The sequence below is a fragment of the Aulonocara stuartgranti genome, assembly GCF_965226115.1.
Source record: "Aulonocara stuartgranti genome assembly, chromosome: 6".
Lineage (NCBI taxonomy): Eukaryota > Metazoa > Chordata > Actinopteri > Cichliformes > Cichlidae > Aulonocara > Aulonocara stuartgranti.
Genome location: NC_138944.1, coordinates 39,863,032 through 39,884,832, shown reverse-complemented (window position 1 = coordinate 39,884,832; position 21,801 = coordinate 39,863,032). Strand labels below are relative to the sequence as shown.

General features: G+C 39.9%; 3 protein-coding genes across 3 annotated transcripts; 1 reads left to right on the top strand and 2 right to left on the bottom strand.

The window, feature by feature from the left end:
• Positions 1-556: 556 nt before the first annotated feature.
• Positions 557-5,142, top strand: smim28 (small integral membrane protein 28). Its single transcript, XM_082537874.1, has 2 exons — positions 557-718; positions 2,111-5,142. Exons 1-2 carry the CDS (start codon positions 620-622, stop codon positions 2,522-2,524), a joined length of 513 nt encoding a protein of 170 aa, XP_082394000.1. The 5' UTR covers positions 557-619; the 3' UTR covers positions 2,525-5,142.
• Positions 5,143-5,253: 111 nt separating this feature from the next.
• Positions 5,254-7,253, bottom strand: LOC309709316 (lysozyme C, milk isozyme-like). The gene is made up of 5 exons (XM_082537873.1): positions 7,032-7,253; positions 6,076-6,276; positions 5,828-5,891; positions 5,572-5,616; positions 5,254-5,394 (listed from the first exon to the last, which is right to left on the bottom strand). The coding sequence occupies exons 1-5, from the start codon at positions 7,231-7,233 to the stop codon at positions 5,325-5,327; spliced, it is 582 nt and encodes a 193-aa protein (XP_082393999.1). The 5' UTR covers positions 7,234-7,253; the 3' UTR covers positions 5,254-5,324.
• A 5,939-nt stretch (positions 7,254-13,192) lies between these two features.
• Positions 13,193-18,951, bottom strand: LOC309708105 (uncharacterized protein). The gene is made up of 4 exons (XM_082535872.1): positions 18,914-18,951; positions 18,212-18,385; positions 16,945-17,028; positions 13,193-13,468 (listed from the first exon to the last, which is right to left on the bottom strand). Exons 1-4 carry the CDS (start codon positions 18,919-18,921, stop codon positions 13,288-13,290), a joined length of 447 nt encoding a protein of 148 aa, XP_082391998.1. The 5' UTR covers positions 18,922-18,951; the 3' UTR covers positions 13,193-13,287.
• Between the last annotated feature and the right edge of the window lie 2,850 nt (positions 18,952-21,801).

Sequence of the window (21,801 nt, the reverse complement as noted above, 5' to 3'; positions counted from 1 at the left end):
AAAGCTTGTCAAAGAAGACTTAAAACTGTAACTGCTGTAAAAATGGCTGAATTAAGGCTGACAAAACTTGGAATAAGGGAATTCTATTTTACACTTTAACTAAATTAGCAAATATTTCTAAAAGCACCCCTTGGCTCGGACAAATGATTAAGAAAATGGATAAATGCATGAATGTTTTATCATTTTGTAGCAATAAATAGTAATACACAAATAGTTTGTAACAGGTGTGTAACTTCACTCTCAGATTGATTTATTTCTCGATTATGTCCATGTGTCTGAGGTTTGATGTAAAGTGAAGCCCCGCCTTTTTATGTAACCAAGCTTTTCACACACGCTCATATATACTTAATATTCTTATAAGGCCGGCTGGAGTATAAAGCCTGCATGTGCGAGCATGTGAGCAGCTGCTTAGCATGTGGCCCCTCCCACCAACCGTTTGACCCCAGTTTTACTCATTTCACCGGACTCCAAGCACCCTCCTCCCCCCAATCAGCAGCCATCTCCGCCCTGCTCTCAGCTTTGTTTACTCCCGAAACATCCGGACCAACAGCTCGAGCCAGTCTTTGCTCTGTAAACATATATTTCACCATCCAACATCAATCACACACACCTCAGCATCATGCGGGGGCTACTGGATAGCAGCTGGATGAGGTTTGGACCAGCAGGCAGAGAGTCGTATGACTGGGTGACAGGATCTCCTTCAACATCAGAGCAGCAGGTGTGTAGAGTTCAGCTGTGTAAATCTGACAAATTAATCCTTTATATTAAAGCTCCCCCAACAACAACTACTACCGTACTAATAATAATAATAATGAATGAAAGAAACATTTCTCACCTAGCTTATTTTTGTGTATCCTTGTTTTTAAATTAAATGTTATAATTTTAAGATATGAGTCATTCCAGCACTGATGCTGCAGAGCCAACATCTGTTGGAATAACACCATAACACCTTAAGATGAGTTACTGGCTCCTCTGCTGCTTTGATGATAGCAGATGTTGGTTGTTAAGGAAACAGATTTTTACATTAAGCTCAAAGTTGCAGCTGTTATGTTTAATAAATACTTTTATGCTACAGTTAAATTAAAGGTTTTTTTTATTTAAGTCAACTCATTTTTTTTCAGTTAATCTGATTTAATTTTCACCTGTTATATGTTCAATTCAATTCAATTGAATTCAATTTTATTTTATATAGCGCCAACATGTAACTCTGTGAAATGCAGAGTTGCCTCACTTTCCTGTTGCCTCACTTTTTCTAGCAATTAGTTAATGCTGCCTGGATAGGCAGCATTAACTAATTGCTAGAAAAAGTGAGGCAACAGGAATTAGGGACACTATGAGTGAACGTAAGAAGAACATGTTTCTTCACACGTTGTTCTCTCAAAGCTGGAGGGCTGTAGAATCACCCTTTGTTTCTGGATCAAACCGTCTCAGGGTTATGAGTGATCAGCACTGCAGATGTGCAGGTGGGACAGCTTAATCTAAAATGAAATCAATGTTATCTCACTGCAGAAACAGCTGCTGCTTATTATAAATTGCCCACAGGTGTGAATCTTAGTACGAAAGTCTGTCTGTCTCTATGTGTTAGCCCTGTGACAGACTGGCTAACTGTCCAGGGTGTACCCCGCCTCTTGCCCTGGAAAAGCTCCAGCCCCCCGGCGACCCTGAAAAGGATAAGTGGAAGAGAATGGCTGGCTGGATGGATTATTACAGCAGTTGTAGTAGTAGCAGTATTCTACTACGAGACAGCCAGGTTCCTTTTGTTTGTACAAATTTGTTCATAAAATACAAACTGTAATAATTCAACAATTTGTAAATGAAACATTCTGACACATAATTTATGCACTGTTAGTGAATGAGGGCTGTTTTTTGGTTAAATGGTACATTTTTTCAGTTTAAACATTTGATTTGTTTTTAATGTTTTATTGTGAATAAAATCTTTTGGGGGTTTTTGGGAGGGGGGGGGGGGGGTATAAGGTTATATACTTACCTGTACATCATTAGCAATCTGCATTAATTTGCACATCTCTTACATGAATGTGCTTATAGATGACTATGGAAGTTCTGACAGTGCTGACAAATATATCATGAATTCTTCTTTGCTGATCTCTAGGACAACAGTTTTTATGGACTCGAATTAGGATTTCCAGAAAGTGTGGAGCTGGTGGTTTACATTATCCTTCCAATTGTCTCCGTCCTCCTGCTGGCTGTCCTGGTTGGTCTGATATACTGCTGTTATTCACACAGTAAACTAAGCTTGGCTAACATCATCACTCTTGACCTTGAGGATGCAGAGAGCAGCGTTGAGTTTCTGTCCTCTCTGACCAAGAACGCCGAGCGCCACGCCAGCACCAGCTCTGATGGATCCGATGGAGTCTTTGTTATGGTCTACCTGCCTCCACCGTACGAGGAAACGCTCACCAAGATCACCAGAGCTGCCAGCCTATCCAGTTCCAAAGATGTAGAGTCCATAAAAATAGAAAATATAGAAGCAAAAATGTGTCCAGAGCTCAAATCCACTGGGTGACAATTGTCCTAAACCAGACCCAGCCAACTTAACTATCATCCAACTCTCCAGCGCAATAGAAAACTTTAGCTTCTCTTGGTTCCTGTTTTGATCTTAGTACACATCAAGTCTTGTGTGTTTTTTTTCCTCAACACTACATGTAATATCTTTTCTAGCAGCAGAGGGCAGTAGCAATCTCTGATAAAGCAAACACACCACATGCCAGTGTAAACAGATACTGGAAAGGACCATCTAGCTGTTCAAGAGCCAAACTGGACTTAAAGGGAACAAATGATATGAATTGCATGCTGGTCTTTATTTACTGTCTTTATTAAAGTTGATTCTGTTCATCTGGACGTAGCGTTTTCAGTGGGAGAAATATTTCATTATTTATCCAGGCTTCTTCAGTCTCAGCTGACTGCAGGTTTACACAACCTTATAAACAATACATTTGCACAACGACTGAAACTAGCACCACTGAATGAACAGTGGGCTGGGAGGTCAGTTTAACCCCAGTTTAACAGTTAGAAAACCTGAAACTTATGGATTTCTAACTGTTTTGGGGTCAGGACGAAAGAGTTAAAAGCCAGAGAGATGCAGTGTTTAGAGAAAACGCGTCTCAATTGTGATTGTGTGATTCTCCTGACACACAAGGGATCACTAAGGGTTAGTGTTGTAGCGTCCTGATGACACCCAGTTTGTGCTCCAGTGGATGATGAGAGTCAGACATTAAATACTGATCCGTGTCCGTAGGTTTAAGGCACACATCAGCTTTTAAATGTCCACATTACTGTTGTAAATCTCACGGTCTATGAAGGCCAACCTGCCATTTTTCGCATCCTCCCTGGTGAACTTGCTGTGTTGACCCACCGTGTTAATGTGATCAGTGAATTGTGGTATGTCCTGAGATTTGATTTTCTCCAGGTGTCATCCACATACCTGATCCAAAGCTTGTTGGTGTTCCATGGTAGGATAACAAAGCCCCCTTTTCCACTTCTACCATTTGCAGGTTGGCCAAAATCGATGAAACTGGGGAACCCATGGCACAGCCATGTTTCTGCCTGTAGTACTGACCCTTATTTCTAAAATAGGTGTAATGAAGACAGTTCCAAGAGCAAAAAAATGTGGTAAGTGCAGAGAGTGGTCCTGTTGCTGAGGTTGGGGTCACCCTGTAATCTCTTACAAACTACCTCCACTGCTTCAGTAACTGGAACACAAGTGAAGAGAGATGTAACGTCGTACCAGACCATTGCTTCATCTGCCTCTATAGTCAAAATCCGAGGTGTTCTGGATGTGGTGTTTATAAGATTGGGGAAACCTGGAGCCTGAAGAAGTCACTTGAATGAGTGATGAAATGTTTCGCCCACTGAAAACGCTACTTCCAGATAAACAGAATCAACTTTCTGGGATTTCCTTATACCTGAACGATTGAGCATGCATCAAGACATTTACTGCATGTGTGAATACACTTGTTTGTGTTCTCAACTTGTTTCGGATTTTCTTTCCCCTCTGTGACATGTGACCGTGACATGTGTGTGACTTGTCCCCAAGGACAGAGTGGAACAGAGAGAAAGACAAATGTAGAAGTGCAGGATGAAGAATCTAAAGAAACTGCATCAAAGACTGACCTCTAGTGGTAACAAGCCAGAATGACAACATCAACAAATTTGCTTACTCTAATATGGTTTTAATACACTGTATGATGTACACGATCACATGTTATGGTCATAATCTTTAGTAGAAATCTGATTTATGTTCCCAACACTGCACATGAAACCATGATAGTGGTATTATTTGTAACTATGCCAGGCTGAAAGAAGCACAGAATTGTTTTTAGCATTTGTTATTGCGTCATATATCATGTTTGAACAAAAAGATGTCTTCATTATTGAGGATCAAAAATAATTAAACTACAGCCCTTGAAGGGCTATCACCTGCCAACAAAAAGGTCCTGCATTTGAATCAAGGTGGGATCAACCTTTCTGTGTGGAGTTTGCATATTATCCAGTACTTCAGCAGCCTAACACAGTCCAAAGACATGCATAGGGGTAAGTTAACTGGCGCTTCTAAAGCAACTGGGGTGAATAAAAACATGAAATGGTTCTGGATTTTTGACACTAAAGGACACCTTGTTCGTCTCTGTGAGGCCAACAGCCTCCGACTGTATTTGACACCTTGCAGTAAGAACAAGTTGGATAGCTCTGCACCGTCCTGCTAGAACTGTTGGGGCTCTTGACAAAGCTGAAAGTGAATCTTACTTGTCGAGTACATCCTACATCTATATTGTGTCTCCTGATGCTAAAGTTTAGTAATCAACCTCACACTGGTGATGAGTGCTCCCACTCTGCCTGCTCTGTCCTCTTTCTGGTTTTGTGTAGAGACAGGCAGGGTGTGCGAGGCAGTTCCTAAAGGAAGTACACCTACTGGCTGACTGTTTTAAAAATGGCTTGATGCTAACAGCATCTTTCTTCCTTTTAACACCTTCACCACATTCATGAACTCATCACATATATTTTGATGGTAATTGAATTTGATTGTTTTGTTGTTGCTATTCAAAACTCCATTATCTGTGTGGTCTCACTGTTTTGTTTGTGCTTTGAGCTGCTCCATGGCAGTACCTGTGCCATAGGACATTATTATCTCTACTTATCTAAGTCACTGGTTAACATTTCTGTATTCTCCTCTTCACACTGCTCATCTTAATCCACATTTCCTAGATTCAATTCAGTTCTTCCAGACAACTCTAAATCTTTACTTTACATGCTTTAGTTTTATTTTATTTTCACAAATCACTTTATTCCTGTTAACATAAGATTCATTACTAATGGCATTCAGCAAAGTACTCAGCTGCTTGCTTATCTTTGCACTTATCCTGCAAGATGAGCTTAATCCTGCAAGAGAACAGATTTGCATTAGTTTATGTATTCAAATATTGCAATTTATTAGGAATAGCATATGCACTGATCTCACAAATATCTATTCAATATTTAAATATTGAACATTATTAGTAAAAGCAACGAGTTCATCTTAAAGGTCATGTTTTCAAAACAGATAAAGACATAACTCACTCTTTCTTTAGCTCCTTCCAATGGGCTGCCCCAAAACCTTTTTCACTGTGGAAATCATGAAAATAGGCACTGAAGTGAATTTCACTGAGTACTCACGGTTCCTTCTGTTAATAATTGGTGTAGTTGCAAACAAAACATTCAACTTTCTAATCTGATCACAACAAAATCTCTCAGTTGTCATCGTGGATCTTTGCTGGTTCGTTGCATCCTGTGACATCATACCGACAAATTACATAGAAAAGACAGAAAGACCTACACCAGATCGACGAAGAGCTTCATCAGACAGCGGACATCGTCTTGTATGTCATCATCAATCAAGTCTAGAAGGAGAAAAAGAAACAAACATTTTTCTAGTTCAGATGTAGATTCTGTTTATTTACATTGTCTAGGCTTGACGCTACAATTACATCTGATATTCTATCCATCAAATTTCAAGAAAATAACAAGTGAAAGATATTAAAAATCTACAAACGTACTTATTTGCCTGTAATGAATGATACTCACCCATGCAGTTTATCGCACAAATATTTGGTGATGAATTTGTGCCGTTACCACAGACCAGCTGATCCCAGAGCTGGAAAATGCCATAGAGTGTGTCGTCCGAGTCCCCAGAAGAATTGTTCTTCTGCCAAATGCCATCGTCTCTCAGCCCGTTACTGACCAAACTGGTGTTAAATTCTGATACGTTTTCCACAAAACAGACGACTGGAGAAGAAAAGAGAAGCAAACTGACAAATGTTTTTCAAACGACTGGGCATATATCTGTTTAATTTCCTCTGGATATTTATGGCTCCTAGAAGTTGCTAATAATTCCATGACTTAGTTTTTCCTAGCACCACCAACATTTCAAAACATGTCTTTTAACATATCTTAAACAAACCCGAACCAGTTTCACCTAACATTTTTACCACTAATCTGGTTGATCTGGAGGAAGAATATTTATCTGTGTTTGGGATCATTATCCTGTTGCAATATGAATCCTTCTCAAAGATGACAAAGCAGCTGCCATCTGGCATGTTTCTTTGCTATCACAGTGGTGCTTAATAAGTTGCTGAGAGTTTGCTTTGTCATTTCACGTGAATCGTCGGATCTTAGTTGTTCACATTAAAATGGGATTTCAGAGAGGAAACAGAGTCGAGCCCACAGTTAAAGTACCTTAATAATGAAACTAAAGCATAAGAGCAAGATAGAAGAGTGAGTTGGGCTAGCTTGCCATTTAAAGTGAACACCAAATTACTGTTTATATTAAAGATATACAAGAAAAAAGATGTCAGGCATGACTCTTGTCATACTCCCAGTTTGTTTACAAGTCTAATGTTTTGATTTCATCAGCTTTCAAAGACTCTATACGAGACTTAAAACAAATATCAATATAAAATCGAAGTCCTAAAATACAATAAATCCATTAAATTAAATCTATTTCATTTCTAAGCAGACTTCAGTGCATCGTTGCCACTTACTCTTGGTCACGAACTTCTCACTGTCCAGTCCTGAATCTTTTGCTTTCTGTGGAAGGCTGCTGGTTGCCCAGATCAGTTGGTCTCTCAGTTCACATTTTGGCACAATTCGTCCACCGGCCCAGCTGCAGCCCAGCACTACCAGGAGAAATATTCTGTGTACCCTCATCTTGAGTTCATCTGTCGTCTCTGACTCAAAGAGCATACGTGACTTAGAATATATCATCTGCAGAGCCGCTGGCAATAGGCCATCTCTTGTTCACTTTAGATAAATGCCATTCCCTGAATGGAGCACAATAGTTATCCCCACCAGCAGCCAATATCACATGGCTTCTGAGCTCAAAAGAGGGTGTGGGAAGAAAATGATATGTCTACCTGAAACTCTCTTTTCTTGTTTATAGGGCATGCCTTCATGTAGCTGAAAAGACCTGGCTGAGAGGGTAAAGGACAGACGAGGTGAAGCTGAATTATCACATTATCAGGATTCATAATTTCAGAGGATCAGGTGTTTGAGCACACAGTGTTACTACAGTAACCACAGAATGTATTAAATATAAGGCCACCTGATTCCTGAGTGCAGCTGTCATTTTATATCCAACAAAAAGAAGAACAATAACAAGTCCAGCAAAACAGCAACATAAGAAGAGCAAATCATCTTCACTCAGGAAGGAGACTAAAAAGAAGAAACCAGAAGTACAACACATTATACAAGCAGTGCTCATCTTCATTTGACTTGCAACATTACCTCATATTCCACAGTCCAAAAGTCAAAATGCTGGGTCAAAGTCTCAGGACCGTGACATAGATTGCATATTTATTCAGGTACCTGACCTGTGTGTATTTTGCTGTGCAGAACTTACCTCCAGTAAACAGACCAAATAACACGAACAATATCATCAGTTGTTTTAAAGTCAGTGAAACTTTAAAGGAAACAAAAATGAATGCACTTTATGTGTCAACATCCAAAATCGAATTTACAAAAGCTTGCCAGGTTTTCACGACTTTAACTGCAGTACGTTTTAATGCTTGATGATGATTATCATGATAAACAAAATAAGCTTATTTGAAATATTTGTCAAGAAACCTTAAAGCAGATTGTCGTGAACACAGTCACAGTTTGCTGTTCAATAATTTCTTCCCAGGCATCATTGTAAGCCTACAAGGAAGTCATTGGTTAAAAATAATAGCGAGGGAAAAAACTGTCAACTGTGAAAACTGTAAAATTTACTGCAAGCATCACGGTTATGTCTCCACAAAACGCACGAAACAGCAACAATGATCTGACAGATAAATTCAAGCTACACAAAGTCAACCTAAAAAATAGCCTAGTCAATGTACGATGTTATAAAGGGCTTAAAAGTCTTTGAAAGTTTTCTCATCTTTACTCTGCACACAAAGTGAAGTTAATTTATTGTTTATATAGGTTGACAGTGGCTTATTCTACAATCATAAGTGCATGAAATATAAAAGCTTCCTGTTGAGCTGCGGGGAGTGCTTATAAATTAATTAGGGCCTAGAAATTTGACTGCTATCGGTGAGGGCGTTCCCGAAGCGGGTAAAATTGACCAGCAGGGTGGGCAAACCTGGGCCTTAGAGGCTTTTAAATTAGTTGAAAAGTTAGGTACTGAGGTTTTGAAGATGAAGTGAAGATGTGATATGGTAATAGAAATAATTTACCTTGGCAGTCAGTGGCAGTCTTTTGTTATAAATGTGTGAATGTATAAATGAAGTGTAAAATTGTTATTTGGATGAATGATTAAATGTGCACATTGTTTTGAGAGGAAAGGCTGTGTGTGTGTGTGTGTGTGTGTGTGTGTGTGTGTGTGTGTGTGTGTGTGTGTGTGTGTGTGTGTGTGAAAGTATTGTGTGAATGATGCTACAAAACCGAGCTAAAGAATGGTGATCTGTGTGAAAAAAAAACTGTTAATTATCCTGAGGATTTGTGCCAAAAGAGCTCTGTTAAGTGTGCTGGATTTTGATGTGAATGCTTGCAAATGCAAAGAGCTGAGTATATTTGTGTGTGTGTGTCTGGCAGGAAGTGAACAACTTTGCATGCCCATAAAAGGAAACTGGCGGATGTGTGGAGTGTGCAACCAGAGAAAGAGAGATGTGTTAAAAATCTAGGTAGTGTTAAGAAATGGTAATGAAAATGATATTAAATAAATGTTTTAGTGTGTTAATACACGTGTCCATGGACTCTTCTCAACTTGAAAACATGAGTACAGCGGCAAAATGATAGATTAACAGAATTAGGACGAAGACAGGCCAGGCTTTGGCTTAAAAGTTTGACAGCTTCACCTCTCATTCTGTCCTTATCCTGAGAAGAAGCTTAAAGGACAGTCACTTTCCTGATGAAGACAGAAGACAGACAGAACTGCGATGGACTGACGATGTGGACTGAATCTTTGACTGACCGGACACTGAGACAAAGACTGGACCAAGGTTAGGATGAGTAAATGTTGACAAACAATTAACCACGCAGGGAAGAGAAAGGGGATGCTTTGCTTTGCTTTGCTTTTGGCAGGGGCAGGAGGAGAAGAGAGAGAGACTGGAGGTTCACATGAGAGTGTGGAGCTGGAGACTTAATCTTGCAGCTGGTAATTTTTGGTTGCTGATGTTTGCTTAAGAAAATTATGTTTTATTGACTGGGTTTAGATTATGGTATTACATTATATTGTTGGGAAAATGCCAAATGCTAAGGGGGAGAAAATTTTTGACATTACTGATGTTACCATTAACCAAAGTAGGCCACTGTAGAAGTGTGAAAACGAGAAATTAAAATTTACAACAAAGCTTACCTAAGAGAATTCAGGATGTGCTGAATAAAAGCAGCCATACTAAATATTGACTTTCACGTTGGTTGGAATTGTACAAGCCCCAGTTTTGCCTTATATGCTGTATATGGTGTTTATTGTTTGGGTTGTTTTCCATTGTAGTTTGATGTAAAAGCAGACTGGCCTGTCCTGACTAGGACAGAAAGAGCGACCTCCTCTGGACAGGAGGCACTTCTGCAGATATCAGACTTGCCACATTTATATAACATGTACTGTATATACATATGTTGGTTTGGTTCAGAAGCGTGGAAAACAGGAAAAGGACCCCCATGTGGGATTCAGGAGACGGAATGTAAAATCAGTGGGTAGATTTATTAAGAAACTCTCAAAGCAAACACAAAACAAGGACGTCAGATGAGCTGGCGCTAAATAATCAAAACTAGGAATCACAAGAGGCATAGATATGAACATGGACACTACACAGATGGATGAGTGAAGAGCGAGCTAATATATACTAGGTAACGTGAAACACCGGGGAACTCAGCTAAAAAATCAGGAATAATGTTAATGGAGACATAAAACTCAATATGAAGCACACGAGATTATCTAAATAAAACTGAAACTAACACACACACTGAGAACCAGACTAAGACATGCGAACCCGAGAACCTGAGAGACAGAAGAGAAACAGGCAAGACAGGATAGAAAGAACAGAATGCAATTACAAAAGGAGACAACTCAAACTACAGAACCAAGAAGATGAACTTGAGTATAAACAGAAACTACAAACAGAGGATATAATAAATGCAAAGAAAGCCATCAAAATCTGCTCCTGAGAAATGTAACTGAGTGACGGAAGATAAATGAAAATGTTACCAAATCGTAAAACCATCAACAAACAGCCTCAAAAGTTCCTAAATAAATGTATTTTCAGTTGCAGCATATTGAGAGGTAAAACATATAATACTTCTTGTATTTGTATGGCTTTTTTACAAGCGATTCACGTAACTTCCTGCAGTGTTTTCTTATGATAGAATCCATTTCTAAAGCATGAATGCAGAAGTGCACATGTTTCTCTCGTGGACGGATCATGTGGGGCTTTTGTTGCACTAAAGAAGATATTGTGCTTATGTAAGTAGTTAATGCCAGAAATGATAAGGATCATGCCAGACAGTACATGTATGAACATATCACATACCTGGATTGCTAAAAACAAAACAGGTTTTTGAGCCAATGACCTGATGAGAATACAGACGTGTTATCATAGTGCTTCCGTTTTTGATTCACATCAGAAAGAATGTGCAGCTCAGAGAAGGACTTCATGCACTGCACCACTCTCAGCACTGGAGCCCCCCAGGGGTGTGTTCTGAGCCCCCTGCTGTACTCTTTGTACACATATGACTGCGTGGCCACTACCAGCTCCACCACCATCATCAAGTTTGCTGACGACACCGTCGTGGTGGGCCTGATCTCTGATAACAACGAGACGGCCTACCTGAAGGAGATTAGGAATCTGGAGAACTGGTGCCAGAGGAACAACCTCCTTCTAAACGTCAGTAAGACAAAGGAGCTGATAGTGGACTTCAGCACTAAGCAGGAGAGGAACTACCAGACCCCCGTCATCAACGAGTGCCCAGTGGAGAGAGTGGACAGCTTCAAATACCTCGGAGTTCACATCACGCAGGACCTGTCATGGTCCTGTCACATCAACACCGTGGTGAAAAAGGCCCAACAGCGTCTCTACCACCTCAGACGCTTGAGAGACTTCCAACTGCCCTCCAAGGTGCTCAGGAACTTTTACTCGTGCACCATAGAGAGCATCCTGACGGGAAACATCTTAACCTGGTTCGGGAACAGCACCATGCAGGACAGACGAGCTCTACAGAGGGTTGTGCGGTCAGCTGAGCGCACCATCCGCTCCGAGCTCCCTGACCTGCACTCGATCTACAGCAGGCGGTGCTGGACCAAGGCCAGGAAGATGGTGAAGGACCTCAGCCATCCCAACAACAGACTGTTCTCTCTGCTGAGGTCAGGAAAGCGATTCCGCTCCCTGAAGACCAACACAGAGAGACTGAGGAGGAGCTTCTTCCCGCAGGCGATACGGTCTCTCAATCACACCACCACACAGTACTGACCCACACATATGGTTCTTACACACACACTGGACTTTCTGGACTTTGGTTTTGCACAACACTGGTCACTATATTCTTCATTTCCAGTTAATACTTGTACAGCTGCTGTTATTGTGTATATATTTATTTATATTTAGATTTCTTCATACATTCTTATATAGTTCTATATTGTGTATTTTGTTGTACAGTTATTTTATTTTCAACTTTAATTTATATATTTATCTTTATCTTATTCTTCCCAGTTAAATTTACCCTTCATTCTAATTTGTGTTGTACAGTTATTTCGTTTTTAACCTTAATTTATATTTTATTCCTTCCTAGTTAAATTTACCCTTTTTAATTTTTCATATTTATTTCCTATCTTATTCATAGCCTTTTCCTTTTTTGTTCTCTTTAGGTCACGAGCAGTTGTCCAAGCATTTCACTACATATCGTACTGTGTATGACTGTGTACGTGACAAATAAAATTTGAATTTGAATTTGAATTTGAAAAAAATTTGCGTTGGTTTAGTATCTGAAATAAAAATGTACTTTAGTTGAACAAATACAAAGTGTTTCTGCTATTACTGGATAAAAATCTGCTTGAATGTTCCCCAGTTTTTAACTATTTTTAATTTGATTTTAAGTTAGAGGGAGGGTCAGCAGACAGCTGGCATGTGAAGATAATCAGTTACCCCGGTAACCCCAGCTGAAGTTAATTGTCTTTCATGAACAGAAAGCCTGGATTTTCCCTCATCTCAGGGTTAAGTTGACAAATTCAGAGTTGTTAGCTAAACCTGCTTTCTGGAATAGGGCTCTGGTTTGCTCTTGTGTTTTGTGGTTTCACTCTCTCCGTGGTCTGGCTTGGGTTGGGCATGCATGGTTCTGCTTCTGGATGGAGGCGTGGTCTCCCGCTCTTCGGTCATCCGCTTCATCACCTGGATTCTTCTTCTGCAATGTAAAGTAAGCTGTTCCACTCACCTCCCAATCCAGTATCACGGAGTAACATTGACAGCATTTCTGACAGACTTACCTGGACTAATTTACCTCTCCGCTCACGCAGTGAAATGCTGTCCAGTTACCTGCTTTGGCTCCATGCTGTGATCCTCTCTGTGCAAGCTATTCTTTCATGAAAAACAAAACCTGTGGCCCTCTTCAATTACCACCAATTACAAAAATGCAGTAAAAGCAATAAGTCTATTGGAATGATTTCAGTTTGTTTTAATGTTAAACATGGTAATGTACTGCAATCCACAGGAGAAAAGGATTAAAACAAAGACAGACATGTAAAGTTAAGATTGCATATTCATGAATATCACATTTACAATATGAATGAGCAGAAAATACAGTTAGATGTTATTTAAAAGTGACACACTACAGCTGAAAATGATCCTGGCAGGCTGAACAAGGAAGGTGCTGCTCCCAGACTTCCGCATTGTGGCGAAGGACACTCAAAGCTCTCAGAGTGCAAATATCAAAGCTCGGCTGGTAGCTTTCCTGTTGATGGTTTGGAGACGCACGGAGGTGCTGAGACTGTTCACTGTGGTGTTCATAGCTGTTACATGGTGAAAAATAGCATGAACACAAGCATTAATACCTTAAAGTCACTGATAATAGCTTTGCTTGTCTCAAAGGCTGACCGCTCAGGTGGAAATGTCCAGACTCCACGGTCTTGGACTACAGCTGGCCAGTTGAGACGGTGGTCTCATTTTGAGCAGATTTTAGCGTGTCCTTTCAATTCTTTGCACCCTACGTGTGGGGTGTGTACCTGGAGGCAATGGCCCCTTTCTCCACCATGTTTGGTTCTGGTTGGGGTGACACATTAGCTCCAGTCTCACGGAAAGCAAAAGAGCGACTATTGTCACCTGATGCTGTCCAAGAGGGTGGAATTGGAGTCTATTTTCAAGATGCAGGGGTTACTTGAGAAGTTGCATTATACAGAGAACTACCACAACAGTTACCTGACTAAGACTACATGCATGGAAGCATTAGAAAATACATGTAGCAGAAATTACTTATTTCTCAGTATAAAAGTTATATATTTCTGAAGTAGTTTAATCACTAACAGTGAAAACTGAACATGTTTCTTTTGCATTAATGAAATAAATCATCTGCAAAAGTAAATATCACATGTAAAATGTTGGCCTTTTAAAAACATATTTAGATACATAAACACTTTTAAACAGTATTAACAAAAATGCTATGTTCAAAAAGGCAGCTATATTTATTCCACTCTAAGCAAGATCATCTCCAAGTGGTTTATGTCAGACACACTGAACTCAAGAGCAGACTGTTTGATGTCTCTAAGAATCTAAAGATTTCAGGACCCTTCATGGGAGGCATGCCAGAAAAACATGTGCTTTCTAAAAAGAATATAAAAAGACAACAGACTGAAGCTGAATAAAGACAATGACCAGCTAGATAACTAAACCTAACCTTTCTGTATAAAAAGCTGTCTGAAGGGAATGCTGAAAAATAAGGGCTCATAATGCAAGAAACCTGACCATATAATGGCTCAAAAAGATTTCAGGGTTTCATCGAGGACTAATTCTATAGAAATACACAGAACTTTGAACTTTAAGATGTGGGGATTTGAAATAGTCTGCTAATTCAGGAATACTTTTGTCCCTCTTCCCGCTCCACCACAATCACCCACACATGCAGGGCCTTGGGGTAAAGGTGTGTCACCAGGGTGCAGGGGAGGCATCCCCCCCTCTGTCCCCTTCTGGCTGCCTCTGCCTCAATTTTATCCCAAAACATTCACATTACTCACACTCTCATTACACATACATATAGGATCTTGGGGGTGGGCACGCTACACGGAATCCAAAGTACCATCAGGGTGTACGTCTCACCCCTGGCGTCGTTGCCCACCCCTCAATTTTAAATACACGTAGACATTGAGGGCTAGCAGGAGGGGCTATGCGCTTACCTGCTGCTCTCTGGCAGGTAGCTCCATGCCCTCCTGGGTTTTAAATGCACCTTAGAACACACATGCATCAACACTACATATGAGCGGGTGGAGGGAGGTTTGGAGTCTTCACACACCCCGTGTGTGCGGCCTGCTGGAGCGGGAGGGCTAGGAGGAGGAGTTGGCTGTCCGATTGGGGTCTGGAATGTGGGGCCTCCTTGCTGCTGCTGCGGAGTCGGGGCAGTCTGTTTCTCTTCACCCCAGGGAAAAGGGTAACACTACCTGGGTCTGGGTGCAGTTTCCCCCTCCAGGGGCAAGGGTACCTAGACCCGGTTTGTAGAGTACGCTTGGGGAGTGTGATTGTGTGTACAGCGTCTCTTTATGTCTGTCTCCACGTTGGTTGAGTGTGGAGTAAGTGCATATGAGAGCATGAGGGTGGGAATGGATGTTTGTATCTGTGTGTGCCTGTATGTCTGTGTCTATATGTCAGGTTGGGTATCAGACGCCACCTCTCTGGGGACATCTCAGGCCCTCCAAGGTATGGAGGCCTATCTCCCCCCACCACCACTTCCCCTGCCAGTGGCAGACCCCCTCAGACATCGGTGCGTTGGTGGTTCTTTGTGTCTGGGGATGGGCGTCCAGGTACACACCGGCTCATTCCTTGGTGGCTGCTTGTCGGGGCCTGGAGCCTGGGGCTCGCTCGGGCCACTTCGGAGGTGGGGTGCCCCCGGCCTCTCGGCCTGGGGCTCGGTCACTCAGGCACGGCTGGCTGCCGGTGGAGCTCACGGGCGCGTCACTGCAACTCCCCCTGGCTTCTGCTCCGCGGCTGCTGAGTGAGCCCTCATCTGGGACTCTCCTCAGCTCTTTCTGGGACAGTGGCGCGGCTGCCCCTCTGTTGGTCTTCCTTGGTCTCTTGTGTTCTGGGGGCCTCTGGATGTCTGGAGTTTTGATCTCCTCCATACCTGCTTCATACCCTGGAGGACGGGGCTGTGGCCCCCCCACACCCTCTAGCAGATCATTACATGAAGCAACCTTTAAAAAAAACAAGCGCGTCCATGCTCACAGGTGTACAAACGGGTGATCACACCCACAAACTACACCCTTTTTGGCTCCTACCTCAAAGCACACTGTGTTCTGTTGATCTTATGTGCTGCACAATAATGTTTAATATTTAGTATTTACTGTCATATTCCCATATATCATTGTGATGTTGTTTATTGTATTGCTCTCGTTTTCTTCTGCTTGTTTTCTCTTTTTTTCTTTCTCAACAGGTGATCCAGGTGATTGATATTTGTATTTTTTGTCTGCTTATTTTGTTGTTTTTGTTTTTTCCCTTTATCCCCGTCCCTCTTCTCCGCTGTTTTTCTTTCCCTTTCTTTCTCCCCTTTCTTTTCCCCAGTCAAATCTGTCCCATATTCAGCAAGTGAAAATAAAATAAACAATAAAAGGTGAATCAAATGGACCATTCAGCAAGGCTGGGATGGTCTATTTGATAAAGTAAATCCGTTGGGCATCTTTCTTCGCCTTTAGACAATAATTCTGATGGCAAAAGAGCCAAACGGGACAGGCAACAAAAAAAAAAAAAAGGAAATACTTTTGTCAAAAAAAGAGTAAAATATTATCATTTTAATGAGCTATTGTCAGAAACAAATGAACATCTTCAAAATACCTCAAATATTTATGTTTTGTTATGTTTTTCCTTTTCCTCCGATCTGAGGCCAACAGTGTAACTGATTTTTCAACCGAAGAATATTTGATCTTCTGATATTTGTGCTGAATCACTGTTCAATGTTTTCCCCATGTGTTTGTCAACTAGAACCTACCACTGGGATCGAATGTTTGCTTGTCCATTTGATATTTTTCCTATTTTTGTTGAAACTGAGAACATGTATGTTTTATATACAAGTGCTGTACAAAAAAGAATGATAAATAATGTAAGTATAACTATTTTGCAAATAATGACAGAAAAAAACACAGAAATGGTCTTTCATCTGTTTTTACATTTTAAGCTTTTATGCCTTCTTTTTTATCTTTTAGCTGTAACAAGGTAAATCACTGATGAAATACAGGAAAAATCCCTTGTAATCGCCACAGCAAAGATTCATATAAAACCAGCTTACCCACAGGCCTTGGAGTGGATAGTGTGTACTCTGCCCAGCTGTCCTGGATATAATCCATGCACATTCCTCCCCAAACGTGATCTTCTGTAGAGAAAAAGAAACAAAATTCTGTGTGAAAAACTTTTTGCTCTTACTCCTGACATTGCTACACTTCATTAATCATGACTCAGATATCCAAAAATATAAAATAATAAAATTACATTTGATCACATAAAAGTTCATGAAATCAATAAGGTTACAGACTTTTCTAATACATTTTTGAAAGCTAACTATAGGGCCAGTTGTTATTTCTTTCTCCAGTGGGCTAGTAGAGTTTTGCTCCAGCAAGATAGAGAAATCAAATCCAAGCTATCTGCCGAGTACAGTGACTGCATTTGCTTCTACTTGGATTTCTGCATATATTTGGGATTTACTGTAAATGTAATACTTTTATGACAAGAATGATCTGATGTTAGCCAAATATATAGTTACTCCACTACTGCAGCAGGATAGATGTGAAAGGTTTTTTGAAGTCTTTCTCCTTTCAATTTTGAAACTTACATATATACACTTTTACACTGTTCAAAAAGAATTGCCTGACATTCTTTTGGGGGCCTTGTGCTCAATCCACGGCAGTGTGGAGACCAATTGGCATTTGACAATGAAGACAAAATCGGCAGATCCACCACTGGCATCCTGTGCTTTTCACAAATAAGCGCATGCTCACCCTACGCACTTTAAGACAGATGTAACAGGGTCTGGAGAAACTGTGGAAAACGTTGTGCTCCCTGTCACATGGTTCAGCATGACCGGTTTGGTGGTGGGAAGAAATCACCAGGACATCTGCCATCTTATTAGCTTGTCATACAAGCATGTCAGGGTCAGACAAACTACTGAGTGTTATTTATGTTGTTGCAATGAAATTTCTGCAAAATGATCCAGCCTGCCACATCAGAATTTCATTTTGAATTAAGGGGTTGTGTGTGAATTCAGCCCTTTGTAGGCTGATCATTTTAATTTCCATCAAACGATGCCATCCTGCCGTTCCTAACACAATGCGCAGTTCAGTATAGATATAAGCATGACTTTTTTTAACAAGTTTTTTTATTTCTTTCTTTTATTTTGTAGCAGTATAATTTACATTTATTACTTATACCATAAGTAAATTTGAGGGCTATTTGTAACAAAGTATTTACACATTATGGCATTAATACTTTTACTTAAGCAAAAGGTCAGAGTGTTTTTTGAGAACTTTATCCAGATTTAGTTTGATAGAGTGACCACTCACTTTGGTTTTAACATAGCTGGTGAGACAAGCTCTTTGGAGTTGTGAGACTCTCTGAACTCATGCAGCCTCACAGCGACACCGGATCCTGCCATCACTGTCCAAGTTAATGTCTGCAACGGATCCCAGTGAAGGTCAACAATGAATCCACTATCACAGTTCAAGTTTGAGAGTTTCCTGAAGAAAACACAGGAGACACAATAATCTCTGCTGAATAATGCATTTCTATATCATCAGTCAGCCTTTAAATCTGTGAACATGCCTAATTAGGACCCTAAGAAATACAGTCATCTTTGAGCCTCTAAAGTAATATATGTGTGCAGTATTCTGGTGTCATGTGCTAATATATTTTGATGGGTAATGATTATTTTGACCACTTGAGGTTGCTAGTGAGAAGTTACTGTTTTAGTTATGTTCATAGTGTCGTATTTTTAGTATATATAAATATAGTATTTTACTAACTAATAATACTAATAATAATACTAATAACTATATTTTGTACAGCATATTTAATCCAAGTATAGTTGTAGGCAAAAGAAATGCAGTCAAAGCCTGCATATAAAAACAATCACATTAGTGAGTTTAAGCACAGAATAGGAAAAATATAATGAATTCATTTATTTAATAACTTTGGCTTTGAAATATGTTTCCTACATAAGAAAAGCCTTGTTAATTGAAAAAGCAGCGGAGGACGTGCAGCCTTACCTTAACATGAGAGAGTCATCACATCTATTCGTCCTATCAACCCGAGACCAGATACTTATATGTACTCGATTCTGCTCACTATTTCCTATCCTATGTTTCTCTTCTCTGACAGAGAAACCCAACACTAAGTGCTCTGGCAACAAAGAAAGCTGATACTAGCAACTTTAATCTCTCTCTGCCTCTCTCACTCCCTCACTTGCTCACACACAGACACATGCATACACCTGTAGTTCCAATTTGACCTGCTAGTAATTTGCACAGAGAAATATGTGGGACATCTTATCTTGCATACACACATTCATTCATCCAGAACTTCAAATTCCTGTAAAACAATGTTTCTATCTTCAGTTCAGAGGTTCGATTTTTTTTTTTACATTATGGCGACTGGGTTGGTTATCATAAAGAATATCAGATTCTGCTGTAGACACAGGCTGGGACCTCCCACAGTCCACTAAGCACTTCTACTCCAGTTGATTATTTGCTATAATGGCAGAACTTTTGTCTTCTGTTTGGTCCTTAGTCTCACTTTTTCTTTCATTCTTTCTTTTTTTTCGGTTTGTTTTCTTTCTACTCAAATCAGTCATGGCAGAGCATCTGTTGGTTCCATGAAAATATCTTCTGGTCCTTCTTCTTATCTACAGTTTGACAACAGGCTATCACACTGTTTACCCTATAAAGCCTTTGAAAGGATGTTGCTGTAAGCTGGTGCTACATTAAAAGAACTGAGCTGAACTGACCTCAGTTTAATTAATATTAACATCTCCAAAACAGGAATAATACCTGGAGCGTACAAACACAGAAGTTGACACTTGTTCAGACGAAGAGAGTTCAACATACCTAGGGTATCTTTGTGTTATCTGGTTTCACTTATTCTAACTTACCCAAGTAATTGGTTGACATCATCTAACCAGTCACAGAGGCGTGTTTCACAGATCATATGACTTGTTTTCCACAAAAAATGATCCCAATGAGTGGCGCCTGCTGCAGAAATATTATCAAATGGTGATATAAATCTCTACAGATCACAAAAATGTACCAGTAAAATACAATATTGTTGTTAAAATGATGCTGATAAATGTTGCAGAAAATGTTTTAGTTATTCTGGCGATTTAGTGCACACAATAAATATTTTAATTCCAATTAATAGTTTTATCACCAAGTGCGTTCTCACTGCAGATTATTATTTGTAATGTGATGGCTGCAGTTCAGACTGAATCCATTTAAACATTAAAGCTTACTATCACACAGCCTAATAAAGGAGATGCTTCAACTTGTCGCAGATCAAAAGTAAATCCTTTTTATTGGTCGAACAGGTATCCTTGCTGTGTATTCTGTGTTTGGAGGTCCTTCCAGGAATGTTGATGCTATTTTCTGAAGATTTATTTGGTCAGTAGGTGATAATTTCATACCTGCTGATCTTTAATCTGGATCTTAACCTGCTCTGTAGCAGGTTTCAAAAATATTTAAAATATGCTCACAAATATGCTAATACAATAACAATAACAATCTTCATCATAATCACAATCATAATAATGGCATCAAGTGCTGAGATCTAACAATAAAAAACAAAAAAAATCAACGTGTACAATGAATTTACATCTATTAATAAATCTCATTTTTGAACAATATCCTTAAACTACCTCATGGACGTTGTAGACCAGAGACTGAGACTGAATTGTTCTTTCAGACACCAATTGATTAATGCAAAGCACCAGCACCAGCAACAGGAGCATCACTCCCACAGCCAGACTGGGACCGGATCCTTAAACAAAGCAGCCATTGAGTGGAAGGCTGGGGAGGAAAAGAGGGGGGGTTGCTATACATTTTCTTAAAACACAACAAAGCAAAACAAACAAACAAACAACAAAACATTACCGAAAATACATATTTTGTGTTGGGCAAAACATACACTTAAATATACACACAAAGAAGACACTTATATCTGCTGTGAATCATAGGAAATGAATTATAACTGAACTGAAACTGGACAGATACAAACGCTTCACACACACACACACACACACACACACACACACACACACACACACACACACACACACACACACACACACACACACAGAGAGAGAGAGGGAGAGAGAGAGGGGAGAGAGAGAACAAAAGCCAGGGATCAACAAAAGCCTAGGATGCCATGAGGAGACAGATGCTGCATTCACGTGTTCCTCGTAAAGTCTCTTTTACCACATACACATGTAGCCAACAAACAAACGTGGAAAGTCGAGTGTCTCTTTCAAGTGCAAAAACAAAAATTGAAACACCTGGGTTTTCACAAGATAAAAATAAAGGGTAAAGATGACATAAAGCAGAAAAAGTTAGAGTACTGAGAAGAATACACTACGAGTAATAGCTCAGTGGAAATCCACAAACGTTTTTGTAACCACAACGTAATCCCCATCATTCGAATAGGATTCAAATCATTTTAGCGCCTTTAGAGTTTATCCACGGTTTCATAACAAGGGTCCAGCAAAGAGATTCAATCACACCAAGAATGGCCCCTTTTTAGCCAATAGATGCTACTTACAACTTTAAGAAAACGTTTCATTTTCCGTTTTCTTATGAGTTTAATTCTATAATTGGTTACTAAATGGATAGTGAGACTCCATTTGTTGATAAATACTTTAAAATGTAAGTTTAGGACTTGAGTAAAAGCTTGTTTCTACCTGCATTTTAATATATATAAACTATAAGGCAGGTGGAATGTGGAAAAATATTGCATAAAAGCAGCATTTTGAGCTTTTAAATGAATCTGAACACATATACTTATAAAGTACAGGAAGAAATTATTTGATGCCAAATAAATAATTACCTTTGAACCTCACATGTAATTTTTCTGCAGCTATTTGAATTAAGTAAATAAGCCAAGCTCCTGA